At 41.9% G+C, this 14,014-nt stretch overlaps 1 protein-coding gene across 2 annotated transcripts in view; it reads right to left on the bottom strand.

Annotated features, from left to right (window-relative positions):
• LMF1 (lipase maturation factor 1) overlaps window positions 1–14,014 on the bottom strand; it is a 981,191-nt gene that overhangs the window by 74,011 nt on the left and 893,166 nt on the right. Inside the window, exons 4-6 of one of the 2 annotated variants that reach the window (XM_069209820.1) lie at window positions 12,453–12,636; window positions 9,713–10,150; window positions 2,512–2,665 (exon numbers count right to left, since the gene is read on the bottom strand). In XM_069209820.1, the coding sequence (XP_069065921.1) occupies window positions 2,512–2,665; window positions 9,713–10,150; window positions 12,453–12,636 (776 nt within the window). The remainder of the gene's footprint in view (window positions 1–2,511; window positions 2,666–9,712; window positions 10,151–12,452; window positions 12,637–14,014) is intronic. The other variant, XM_069209821.1, reaches the window with a different exon arrangement.

A 14,014-nucleotide genomic window follows, 5' to 3' on the forward strand; every position in this document is an offset into this window, starting at 1 on the left:
TCCTGTGATGCCAAGTGGCAGGGGATTCCAAGGCGAGGCACCCCATCATTAAATCGCCTACTTCCTCTCTGTTGTTAGTCATGGAGGCATAGTACGTGTAAAAGGGCAGAGCGAACTTTGTGCAGGATTAAAATGACAGGCTCACCTGCGCGAATCAGCTTGGAAACACCAATCTCGCTGCTTTCCCCATTCAATACTGGGATTTTAGAAATCAATTTGTGATCCCCTTGTAACACCAGTGTTAAGGCTTTCCTCTGTTGAACCAGGGCATTCTTCAATTCAATTACACTATTGTCTGCATACCATCTGATGTTGCAGTTTCATGAGTTCTCCACTCCTTGTAAGAATTACTGTCAAATGGCAGCTTCAATGCTCCACCTACCTCCAACTTGAAAAGTACTAACATTGTGACCTCTGGGTCGCAGAGCCCTCTTTGTCTGAAAGTGACTTACAACTTTTGCTTTCTTAGGCCCCTGTAGGCATGAATGTGTCAAGTACACATCATATCTCAGCTGGTAAACATTTTTTTTGAGTCTCTCATCATCTGACAAATGGTCGTCGGAATGCACACTTCGGGTCGGCCATCTCTGGGTACGATCTGACATCACTGTTCTCGCTGTGCTTGTGGTCTGGCGAATTAGACATCAAACTTCAGATGAAACTCGATCAGTAAAATACATATGGGGTTGCTTCAGTTATCGTTCAGGGGGCATGTGGCATTGACTTTTAATATGGATTCTCCCTTTTAGGGCACGGCCAAAGCTGACTTGCTCATGGCTGTTCCGTTTCACTAATCACATATGCGAGCTAAAAATGATGGAGTAGAATGTGCCCAGAGCAATTCATTCAAACATTTCCATCTATTATTTTTGTGCTAGTGAGTGATGTGTACATTGGTTACACAAACCGATTTTGTCAGCTGTGGCTAGTGCACAAAATGCAAATCTTTCTCTCAAGGTCACTTTGTTTAGCACCTTTTAAGGGATCATACCCCACACATTCCTCAACATGCCCATGTCCTGAACCTATGCACTTGCAATTAACTGCATTGAATTTGAGTTGCACATCCAGAATGTTACGTTGTTTCTCATATTTTCTGCCTAAATGGTGTACGAAAATCAGGTTTCTCCCTAATGTCACACATGAGTGTGTTGAACGGCACAGGACAAGATCTGGCCTTTGTGTTCCACCTTTTATCATTTTCATTCTCAGCTCGTCACAATTATTTATGGGTTTTACAAAAGTTACACTATGCTTGCAAACACTGTAATAATATACATTGATTCGAAATACTGATTGCTAGATCATACATAGTGATATATGGCAAGAACAGGAGACACAAGAGTTCGTCCAAATCCAAAATGTTCACTATGCATATCTAATTCCAGAGAGGACAGGTCCGAACGTGACCAAAATTACATATCCCTATGCACCACTATGTACCCCGTGTGGCTGCCCAGCATCACACGTATTCTCAAAATGGGCCGTTTACAGCGGTTCTCAAGTTAAGAGGTTCAAATCGAGGGGAAGAAAGTCGAGCATCAGAGGTGGGACCGAGAGTCTGTAGCCAGAACAGGTGTGATTTCAACACTTGAATAGCCAGGCATGTATGAGTCGTACCAGAGGTCAGGATCTTCTCTGTATGTGCCCAATATCTATACTTTTCTGCTTTGGACATCAGTATGGCCAGTTTGCTTGTAATAGATCAGAGATGTCTATCTGACACGAAAAACCCAATCTTTGGCACTGAAACTGATCACCAGGAATGTGTACATTATTTTCAAATTCATTATGATTGCACTACCTACATCTGTGGTTCGGCGAAGCCCACTGAGGAGGTTTTGCTGTATTTAAGCCAGTAGAGCAGTGGATCGGTAAGGATACAGCATTTGTAATGCCTTGGAAAGTGAAAATTACTTCTTAATCTGAGCGGTAGAAGATGAGCTCACAAGAGAGCCCCCTTATGGGATGAGGAATAATTGGAGCCAGCGATTCTGTTTTACATACATTTTATATTATTTACGTCATCATTATGTTTGCGAAAGACCAGATAAAGCATACACATACAAATTGCAGCAAGCAATTGTCTTTTGCTGGAGGGTGAAATTTAATTTATGTATATGATGCATGTGACCTTCTACTTATGGGCTTTTATTTGATTTAATGTATCTATTTTTGAAAATGCATACCTTTTCAGTAGGAGCATCCCCAAACACAGCCTCATATACAAAACACTCCCTCTGTTTCATCTCCTTGATCTCTGGTATATTGTGAATTTATGTCTAGATTGGAAAACAGTTATTCTGTGTCTTTGTTAATGGGGAACTTGTCAAAAAAGTTAGATGTGTGGGCTAGAATCAGTGCTGGCAAGATGTCTACATTTTGATCCCCTGCTTTCTTAGCGATGGGCCACGTTTATTGTTTTTAGTGGTAATCTGGTGTCATATCTTGCCTTGTCATAGACCTGCCCTCACAAAAATAGAAACACAAAGCTACAACAGCTGCAATTACCTTGAAAAGGTGCTGTAGGTGTTGACAATGCGCAGAGGGCTGAAGATGGATTTGCTGGCTTGTGGAGACATCAGCCGGTTCTGTAGCAGGGGAATGCTCAAATAGGCAATCAGGACTCCCAGGCCTATGTTTACACATGCACGAAGATTGAAGCCTGTGAGAACAGGAAAGTACAGGATGTAAAAGATGGGTTAGTTCCAAAAACATAGTTTGTACTTCAGTGTAAGATTTTGTTGAACTTGGTACTTTATTAGCCCAGAGAGCTTGCATAACAGAAGCTCCATCTCCCCATTAGAGTATGATGCACTTGTCCAGGACAACGTAGGAAAAATGAAGCAGGACCGCCCCTTACTAATAGAGGACAGCATATATAGGGGTCTAAGTGACATTTATTACATGAGACCGTGAGTATATCACAGATGTAGCATAGATCACACACCTGGGTATTTTCCGTACTCTAACCACACTGAACCATAGACTAACATAAAAGCAATAATAATAGCATCACCTGAGGAAATAGCAGGACCAGACGCAAGGGCTTGTTGAAAGCCATACTTAGACACAAATACAAGTGCAGCACCCTAGGTAACAAGCACAGAGGAAATCCAGCAAACAGAAAACACACTCGGCACAAAGCATCTGGTAAACCCGGAAATAATCATACAGAAGGTTCTGTGAACTGCCCATGCAATGCCAATAGTCCTGTGACTGATGAACTCAAAACAGGTCAGCTTATCTTACAGTGTACTAGTAAAAACGTATGAGAATAACTTTGAGCTGCAAGCATTCTCCCCCTTAGAGCGGCTATATTACAACTGCAAAGGCTGCAGAAGAGTCAGGCTTTACACAAGAGAAATGCAATCTCTAGGTGCACAAAAGCAAAAGCAACCCAAGAATTGTCAGTCACCGAGAATAACAAGGGTAAAGTAACTGTTTTGCAAGTAGCAAAGAGTGCAGAAGGTGTGGTAGGAAGGCACTCTTTGATTGCATGTGTCATGATGCCAAGAACAGAATTGCAGCTGTGGAAGTCAACACTGAGGAACCTACACAAAGTCTGATGGATATCCTGAAGACGAACACACTCAACTGAACAGACCTAAAGCCATATACCTGTTTAACGGGCAAAACATTGCTCTCATGGTTGACTCTGGTTGACTTTACACAACTGTTTGTTAAGATGTATTTAATATGACCTGGCTTGGTGTCAAATTACACCCCATGGCCATAAACCCCAAAGGATACCAAGGCAGGAGTATTGATATCATTGACTACATGTGGGTTGACATTATATTTTATCAAAGGTAAAATATACGTAGCCAAGACTGGGCCTCCAATATTAGGTTGGGCACACTAGTATGCCTTGAGTATAGTTACTAACCCACAGACCCCAAACCAGATCATGGCGGAATGTGACACAAGTGTTGATGCAGTACTATCTAATTTTCAATGGGTGTTCAAAAGTGAAATAGGCTTGGGTAGTCATGAAAATGGGGGCAATCCAAGTCGGGCATAAGGCAAATAGCATTCCCTTACTAATTAGGCAAGTAGTCAAATGTGATCTCTACCAGATGGTGACTGAGGGCGTCATAGAGCATGTGGAAGCCTCAGTATGGCTTTCTTCAATCATAATAATGTAAAAGGCTGCTGGAAGCCTTAGGTTTTGGATAGACCTAAGGTCTTTGAATCAAAATGTTGTTGTGGTCTGTTTCCCTTGCACAACATCAATTGAATGGTGGTGTTGGTAGATACTTCTTGAAGTTAAACTTAATAAGTGCATACCACCAACTTCAGCTTCACCCTAACTCAAAGGTTTTTACAGCACTTGTAACTCCAGATGGCATTTTCTAATTTACATGCCTTTTAGGTCAGTATTCGTCACCAGAGACTTTCAGTGCATATGACCGATATCTTGAAAGCTGTCCAAAATGTCATCTTTGTTTTCAAGATGACATTCTGCAGTTTATTAACACAGTTGATGAACATAATTTGGTCTTAACGGAGTGTTTAGCAAGACAATGAAGTGCTGGGAATGATCCAACACAAGCAGAAATATATATTTATGGAGGAGGAGGTAATTTATTCCATCTCTGAAGTGGGGGTTAGACTCAAAGCTGATCTAGTCCGTTCGTAAACAACACTGTGTGCATTCAAATAAGGAACAGCTCAGGTCCTTTATAGACTTTCTTGAATATTATGAAAACTATGTTAAACATTTACAGAGAAAACTGTAGACTTAAGAATTCTTTTGAGGAAGTGAGTGATTTTTGTTTGTCATGAAGCCCAACAAAAAGTCTTTGTAGCCATTAATTTAGCAATAACCCAGGTGGATATTCTGTCGTTTTTTGATATCAGCAGGAAAACTGTTGTTACAGTGGCTGCAAATACATCGGGATCAGAGTTGTAGTGTCTCAATTACACAGCAGCAAGGACATTACTGTTGCCTTTGTCTCTTGGGCTCTAAGTCAGGTCAGAGAGTATCTACCCATTCCTACTAGTTGTAGAAAGAGATGCAGTGGTGGCAGCATGGGTACTGAGTACTTCAAAACCGATGTGTAGGGAACTAAAATCATTTTACAAATTGATCACAGACCTTAGCCCAGAATTTTGAAGCCAAGTACTTCAGCTAGGATGGCAAAGTTTGAGTCAAGGCTGCAAATTGTATGTATGAAATTAGGCATATCCCAGGTTGGTTCAATTGCTTGGCAAATTATCTCCCACACTTAATGGATTTGAGTGAGAGTGTGGAAAACTTTGAGGCTGGAGAGGTTTTTGCCAGCATATCTGATACCATAGAAAGTCTGTATGATGCTGTTTCAAGAGAAGAGTGGGCTCCCTCTATGGAAAAATATGGAGTTAAGATTGCAGAGGTGGAAATGGTGAGTGTGAGATCTGATTTCAAGATTGTGGATGAACTCATAAATTCTATTACTCATGTGTAGATAGATGTATTCCTCCCCATGATCTTACAGAGAAATAAATTATTTTGGCTAATGAAGGCCATCTTGGCCAACTCACGAAGATAAAGCGACTGAAGGAAAGGTTTTGGAGACCAAGCCTGAAAGGAAAGGTCATTAGGAATGGTGTTGACTGAAGGGTCTGAAAGAGGGAAGAGATTGAAGGTTGGTATAGGAACTCAATCTCAGCATGAGGAGGATCCATGTATACCATGGGTCAAGGCTTGTCTACACTTTATTGGAACATTTGATGCTTTGCCAGAGACCCCCAGCGTTATGCTGCTTTTACTGTGGATGTCTATTCCAAATGGTTGGATGTGTTTTTTTTCCGGGGTTTAGTAACGACCCATGACACAATCAGGATACCGAATGAGGTTTTCGTCGGAAAAGGTGTGGTGCAATACATCATTACATATAATGGTTCACAATTAGTTTGGGATGAGATTAAGGAATACTTGGACAAGCTGGGTATTAAACACCAGGAGTGGCTCGTCCATAGGGGTGTGGAGGCATTGTTCGCCTGATCACTCCACTGTGACCCACTACATTACACACTGTCCCACATTTTCCTTTGCACGCTTTCCCTTATACTATCACCTGTTTAGGGGGGGTGGCATAAATGAGCACTCTCTCCCGGCGTTTGAGCAGTGCAGTGGGATGACTTGAGGCTGTGTTAACTCAAATAAGAATGTAAGATTGGCCGGTGTTTTCACTGTGGCCAGACAGACATGCACAGTTCAGGCTTCTGCAATCAACATCTGAAAGGCAGCTAAGAAGCAGAGGCACAGATCCACAGATGTCCGATGGAGCGGCAGTTTGCCTGCTCTAGCCAATCATAGCACTGCTCTTTTACTGTTTAGTGTTGTAAGCAGCATGCCAGCAGTCCTTGGATTGGTTTGGATACTATTGTTCAGCAGGCACGTCTCTACTGCCAGCATGCACGAGGCAAGAGGAATCTCAGATGTGTTTGCAGCTGAACGTGTGCCGCAGAGGAAGATCATCAAGCAAGGTAAGTTACTGTTATAAGGTTGAATGTGTTTTTTAGTGCACCCCGACTTTCAAAAGGAAGCAGCTGCCACTTTTGAACACATCAGAAGTTCTCAATCCAGTCCCCAATCCAATAGACAGGTGAGTGGAGTGGGCAAATAGGATGGTAAAGGGGAATTTGGAAATCAATGTAAGGAGCGGTTTGAGGGTCGATAATGCGATGAGGAATGTGGTTTGGGCATATGGCACCACTGTGAACAAATGTGTGCCAGTTTCTCCTTTTTCTAGTAGGAGAACTAGGAAGGATGAGTCCTGGGTGGTATCAGAGAATGGACAGAGTTTGAATTTGCGATGTGTAGCCTTGTATCAGAAAGGATACGTCTGTCATGAGGTCTTTGATGATGATGATTCTTGTAGTAGCTGGGTGACAATGACGGATTGTGAATTGACAGACACAGCCAATAAAGGTGGAGGATTCCATGAGACTTGGTCTGCAGGTGGGCATGTTAGTTGGCAGAGTCATGGACGTGGAATTATGCCTCTCAGACAGTGTGTGCACCTCATGATGAGACCCCCTAAGACACCCCGCTTGGTCGACAATGTAGAACGAGGATGTGATTTTTGCTCTTTCCTACTTTTTCATTTTATTTTCCTGATTCTTTCCTCGTGTTTTGAGGGAAAAAATGTGATGTAGCATTTAGCCAAGCCAGGATGCTCGAGGCTTTGAATGTTTCCCTTTGTTATTTCTGTGAGGTTCTTTGAGGGGCAGTTGGAGCTCAGTTGGCTCCGGAAGACACCACAGGGATCCTTCCGCTAATAAACTCAACATACTTTGTAAAACATGTATCCAGCTTCATTACTGCAACGCAGATCCACACAAAACGCTGCTTAAACTTGTTAATGAGGTAGCAATGTTCAATATCCTTGATCTGACCTGCACAGTATTTTCTACATTGTGTTTATATATATATTTAGGCCATTCAATCACATACTGCCCTTTACGTTATCCTAGATTTAATCCTGCAGAATGTACACAATTCTACCCCTCCTCACAAATCCACTTCACCCTGACATAGACCTGCAAATCATCCGCATTCTGAGGTTGCCAAACAACTGTACTACTGACGTTTAATCTGCACCTACCCTGCTTGGGAACGGTGCCATGCCACCATCACCCTAATCAAAATCTCCTTGAGCACCGGAGAGTGCATTTTCCATAGGAAATTGTGTTCATAGATCTTGAAATGTACTTTAATGGTAAGGTTTTGAACAAACAATATTTTAAGACAAATAAAGTCAATTATTTTAGCTGCAACACCTTAACTTTGTTATTAACAGATTCAAATAAACCAGAGGCAACACCTTTAACTCACACTGACATAGAAGTCTGTTCCTAAAACGCATGGTGGAAATGTACAAGGCGCGTGCCCCCACACGTGTTCTTGCGCCGGCTCCGGAGAACCCTTTGGGCACAATCTGGAGCACAAAATGTAGCTATTATGTAGGATCGAACAACTGATGACTATTTATATTCTTTTGGATTAAATACTTCTTACAAGAAAATTCTCTCATTGTGCTAGTGGCTAATTTTCTAGATTCTGTGTGGCGTAGAGGATCACTGCCATCATTCTTGCTCAAGGTGGGGAAACTGCGGCCTTAAATGAGATGCTTGCTAGGATATACAATCTCACTTCCTTATACTTAATACTCAACAGTTACTACGAGTATTTAATGGATATGCTGGTTCTTACTTTTACCAGCGGGCAACCAGAACAGTAGGATACATCTTGTTTAAGTTAATTACCCCAACAAGTAAAATAACTACTTATCTTACATTCTGTTTTAGCCTGTTGCATGTACTGTTGCAAAGCTAGCATCACAGCCTTATTTCAGAGGTGTCAATACAAACATTTTGGAGGAGGACAAAGGTCAAATGAAAAACAGATTGGAATTCGTATCTTTTGTGTAGTGCAAGGCATGAGAAGTATTACATTTCCCAAGAAAACTTTGCTGGAAGGTAGGAAGTATGCAGATAGTGGTATTTCCTGGCTTTTAAATTGTATTTTTCAGTTTCCAGAATTCAGTCTTACACTCTAAATCAGGTGGCAAAAACTCAGTGCCTTATGTCCTTTCTGGGTATGCGGAGCTAACTTCCGGTTGCAGCCATGTCCAACTGTAGGTGGCTTACGGCTAAAAGGATTTTGTGTTCACCGAGCCTGATAGTCATTCTGGCAAGACTTTGAGTGCTTTTGTAGCTTTTACTGGTTGTCTGATGACACTTCTCTCTGCCCCCCTTGCATTGACCGCCATGTTTCATGGTGGCTTGGGACGCTGAGGCTCCATTATATGAGGTCTATATGGATTTGATGTCCTATCAGAAGAGTTTGAATGCTTTCCCTGACCCTTTCTCTCCTTCCCCTTCTCCTTTCCCCGCCTTCTGTAGACAGTTCTTCAACTTGGGGTGTTTTTACACCTTGCCAAGAGCAACGTAAAAGTTAAAAAAAGGTCTTTGTAGATGTTGTGGAACTCCAGCTGCCTTATGTTTGAAGGGTGGGGAGTGCAAATGTTTCATGTCCCACTTTTATGGGCGTTTTACTTGCTAAGTGTTAATTTTTCGAACATAGCATAAACTAAGGCTCAGTGAGTTATACGCAAAAAAATGTCAGCGCTTTAAACTTGCAGTTTACGAGCTTCAATTCTCTATCCATCCTTCCCAGTGGTCTCAATGCTATTAGACTGGCTAATGGAAACACCTTTACCTTAAAGCGCTTAGAAACAGCAGTGTGAAGCGCAATTGAAAATCAATTTATTATCACATTGTTTGTAACATAAAACACAATACATAATACACGCCGAATCATACTCCCCCTGACGAGGAACGATGACTGCCACTCATTCGTCTCTCTTGCTCTCTCTGTCTCTCACCTGTCTTAATTAATAACCCATTGATTAACACAGATGAACAAGAGAATGACTTGTGCTGCTTCATCACAGACTCTCTGTAACCCAACAGTGAAACTACATGCATCAAAATGAAAAGATCAGCTGTACCCCTTAAGTAACAGACTGGAAACAATAGCTCCATTAACTCTTCCCACATCCTGCCAGACTCACAAGAACCTTCTTTCCATGCGGTCTCCAGGATTATCAATTGGTGTCACCCCATTAGGCGGGCACCACCTGAGCCCTTGGCACCTTCCTGCACCCATACATAGAATTCCACTTTGTACCTGACTCTCCATCAGTAAGACTGTTCTCACCTGGTGTCATATAAGCCTGCGGAGGAAAAGCGGCTGCTCCTATAGCTTGGTGCCTGATCGTCTCCTCGTAGACCTCTCCAGTCTGTGGACTCTCTCTCACCTGCCTCCTCTCGCTAGTCTGCAATGCCCATGCTGGCACCATGGAGGCAGCTTGTAAACTGAGCTGCTGCACAAGACCCTGCAGGTCCCACCTCGAGCTCCTGGTCCAGTAGGCAGGTGACCTCGAGGACACAGGCGCGACTGCAGGGCTCACCAGAAACCTTGACCCCGCTGCCTCGGACTCCTCCCTGCCTCGAGGGAGGGGCTTGTCCTGCCGGGCGGAGGTCTCTCTTGATAGGAACCAGTTCATGTCTCTTGTGACTTCGTCTGCTTCCTGTTGTAAACGACTCCTGCCTCTTCCTCTCTGCTGGCTGGGGCCAGCAACCTGCGCGACAGGGGCTGGAGGGAAGCACAGCATATATAGCAGTACCTCTTCTAAAACTACCTCAAGCAGCAGCTCTATCTGGAGAGGCCAAAGATATGACTTCCGCACTTACTACCTCTGTTCAGCCTCTTAGTCTCCAATATTCCAAGATGCATCTTACATCTTCTAATAGTAGGCACTTTCAGAACATAGGTGTGCGCCCAGCATCTTACAACATCTTTACAGTTTCTTGTGTATTTGTGTAGGTCTTTAGTTTGGTCAGTTGCAGGGACAGACTGATTAGGAGGGGATTTGTAGGCTCAAAACGTATGAACAATAATGCAACTAAATTATTAAAAAAGCCTGTATCGGGATCTTGAGGTGGGGGTTCACTGTAAACCACGTTTAAAAAGATAGATTTATAGATAGACCTGCTGCTTGAGGCATAAAATGCATTTATTCACCATGTACTTCTGGAAGTGTGATTCTGACCAACACTTCAGAAATCCGTGGAATTTCAAAAGAACAATTAGTTTGTAGAATATTCTATGGAATTTTAGGATTTATAATTTAACCCGCATTGCCCTCTGCTGATGGCGATAACAATTATAATGTGAACATCTCACAATTACAGGTAGGAGCTGAAGTGAAGAAGAACGTCTGGCAACATTCCGGTGATGGAAATATCAGCATTCACCCTGCATGGAGCCTCACCCACCATGGGAATCCTGCCCTAACTGCTCAATCAATATATTTGAGTACCTGAGCAATAAATGCAGGCAGACAACAGTAGTTAATACCAGTTTCCTAAGCCTTCTGAATGTCTTTTATAACAAACTGATTTTATAGAGTGTGATAATATTAAATGTAGCATTGTTATTAGATTACAGAGGTCATTAAAGATTACAAACCTTTCTTAAAGCAGAAACCTTTATTTAGGAGGATTTTTCTCAACTACGGTTAACTCAATGTAGGTAGAAATTTAAACCAGAAAAATATCAAACCAATATATTGTAGACAGGTAAAGTATATAGATACTAATGAGAGTTCTCCATCCGATTGCTGGGGAGGACTTCATACCTTTTACCTCTCTGATCAACGAAAACAGGATATCCAGCGACCATTGGCTAATAATGCTAAACCTGTCAACTTTTACCTAAAAGCACTCAAACAATTTAAACAATTTCCAAACTCTACATGCCTGAAAACTGCAGCTCGCACACTAGTCATCTCTTGACTAGATATCCGCATTAGAATCCTCACTGCGGGACCTCAATCCTTGCCCGTCCCATCAAGGCAGACCTTTTTTTATGGCCAGATTGTTATCATCCTTGAGAAAGTTCAGTAACATCTCTCTCATTCCTAAGGAACAACATCGCCTCCCTGTCGAAGTGAGGATAAAACTCAAGACCCGCTGTCTCACCTACATTGCCATCAATGTAAATTGACCTCTTTACCTGTTATCTAGGCTAACCATCTCAGGTGGTCTCATAGGTCTTAGGAGCAAAAGCTTTTATATCTCGAAACACCCACATTTAAGACTTCTCAGGCATTGCACTACACTTTCTTTGGATCCACCGCTTCCATTTGGAACTCACCCACCACACCTAAGAATTGAAACCATGTTACTATTAATCCAGACCCGTCTAAAAACTGTCCTCTAGCATTTATCTGAACTAACAAATCCCTCTCTTAACCCAGAATACAAACCTCTGCCATCTACATGTTTTCAAATGCTTAAAGCTGTTTTTCTGTTTCCTTAATACCATCTTCTACTGTTCTAATGAAAATGTTCTAAATTTTTTGGTAAGTGCACTGATGCCGTGTGGCCTAGGATCGCTTTACGAAACCAGTAAATAAAGAGCCTGAGTGACACCAGTAGGCTTGAAACATTCTGTCATTGGCCAATGGATGTTAGAATTGAGAGAGGATGATGCATCCTCGACTACTTCGTATGAAATATTTCATCATACGGTTCCCCATCTAGCAGTCAGAGCAACCAGGGGCTTCAGGTGTCCCCAGGAGCAGACTGATGATGGATATGCTCCTAGAAGGGATTGACAATGTATATAAATGTGTGAGACCTTTCCCTAAAATTATATTTGGGTGTGATATATCTGATATCCTTTATTCTTGTCCTCCACCCACCAGATTAAAAACCTAGGCTATATCTTCTTGGCCCTGCATGTCGTCTGTGTGTGTGTGAAATGTAAACAAACATTAGTGTTCTTTCACCTACACTATCCGAGAACATCATTGAACCTGCCACCCCGGTTTGGCCTCTTCAGTGCGCGACACAAAAAAGAATGCCTTGTCCTGAAAAGCGGCCTGACCTACCAGTCGTCTTACGAGGGGTAGGCTCTACAGCTTTCCTTGATTCCAGCTGGTGAACTTGATCTTTGGTGGCCCCATCGCTAGATGGAAACAGGAGTCCGATGCTGGCATCATCGAAGCAGGCGATGCTTGGCACAATTGTGAGCCAGTTCATGAAGCCGAGGTTCCCACTCAGACTCTGTGCCACCTAATAAAAAACACAAAAAAGCATGAAATATTTAGAAAAGGTACAACAAGAATGGTGCGTGCAGTACCTTCCAATGTCCTATTTTTTCAAGAAACAGCCTGCAACTGAAACCAGGAAACAAAGCTTTTATATAGATCTTTTTATTAATGCCCACCATAAAATCCATCCTCTGAATGAGCTGATATCATTGTTATGTGTATTGCATACGTGGTCAACCATGCATCACCATAGTTTAACCATGTTTTGGGGACAAAATGTAACTGGGGCTGCACTCAACTGCATGGCGAAGGTCCAATAAAGATGTCTAGGTAACATGTCGTCTCTTGGTGGACGGATATAGGACTTGCAGAGCAGTCATAAGTGCTGTAACCAGTTCAGAAAAGCAAACTTTAGTCCTTGAAATATACTGCCTACAACACCTACACTTTTTAGATTATGTGAACAATTCGCATCAGTAGTTGCTATTCACCCTTTAGTCCACACAAGCATCCCAACAGCTCTCTACAAATTTTGCAATTCCCTGCAGTTCCCCACTATCCAAAATCTGGTAGGTCAGTATTACCCCTGGCCTAAAATATGTCTCCCTCCATTTATTCACCACTTTTTTCTACAGAGCAGATTCTGTTCTCTAATTAATCTTTGCTGCACAGCCAGCTCTCACACTTTAGTCTCAAAATTTAAGTTTTAACATAGCTTTCAAAGTTTTGGAAATCTTCTGTTGTTGCTAAATTGATGACTTTACAGCTAAGAGAACTGCTTCCCCGTTTCAGCAGGTAGTAATATCCTTGGCTAATGACTCAGTTTAATAAGCTGCAAAGAGTATGGGTTCTGAAGGGCATGCATTCCCAGATGAATCAATATCTGTATATGAGCTGGTCACTTACACAGTTGGCTATTTTTTTAAAAAGACAGAAAAATCTACAAAACCAAATTCTTACATGAGTTTGATATTAAAATTTTTACAGCTTGCTAAAAGCTAATCATAATTGTGCAGATTTGATCAAATGTAGAAAGGTAAAATGCTATGTGGGCTGACCATGAAAATATTGAATCCTGATAGTCTTTGGTTTGTATAGATTCCTCAGTAATTAGTTAGCCATTCAATACACATTTATACTTATAGAGCATGTGTCGCAATACAGAGAAGTATTTCTAAAAAAAAACTGCAATAGTTCGTATTTAAAAATGCTACTCATGCCATTTTCACTCTCCTTTAAGTAAATTTTGCTCATCGCTTGTTAAAAATAGACCTTACTTGATGATTAGCTTTTTACATGTGTTTTTTTCAGAGCATTTCATTTGTTTACTGTGATTTCCTTAGTTTTCAACCCCCACTATGCATATCTCTACCGCAAACTCACTGCAGCCTCCAGACTGT

This window comes from Pleurodeles waltl, chromosome 10, assembly GCF_031143425.1.
Source record: "Pleurodeles waltl isolate 20211129_DDA chromosome 10, aPleWal1.hap1.20221129, whole genome shotgun sequence".
In the NCBI taxonomy this organism is placed as follows: domain Eukaryota; kingdom Metazoa; phylum Chordata; class Amphibia; order Caudata; family Salamandridae; genus Pleurodeles; species Pleurodeles waltl.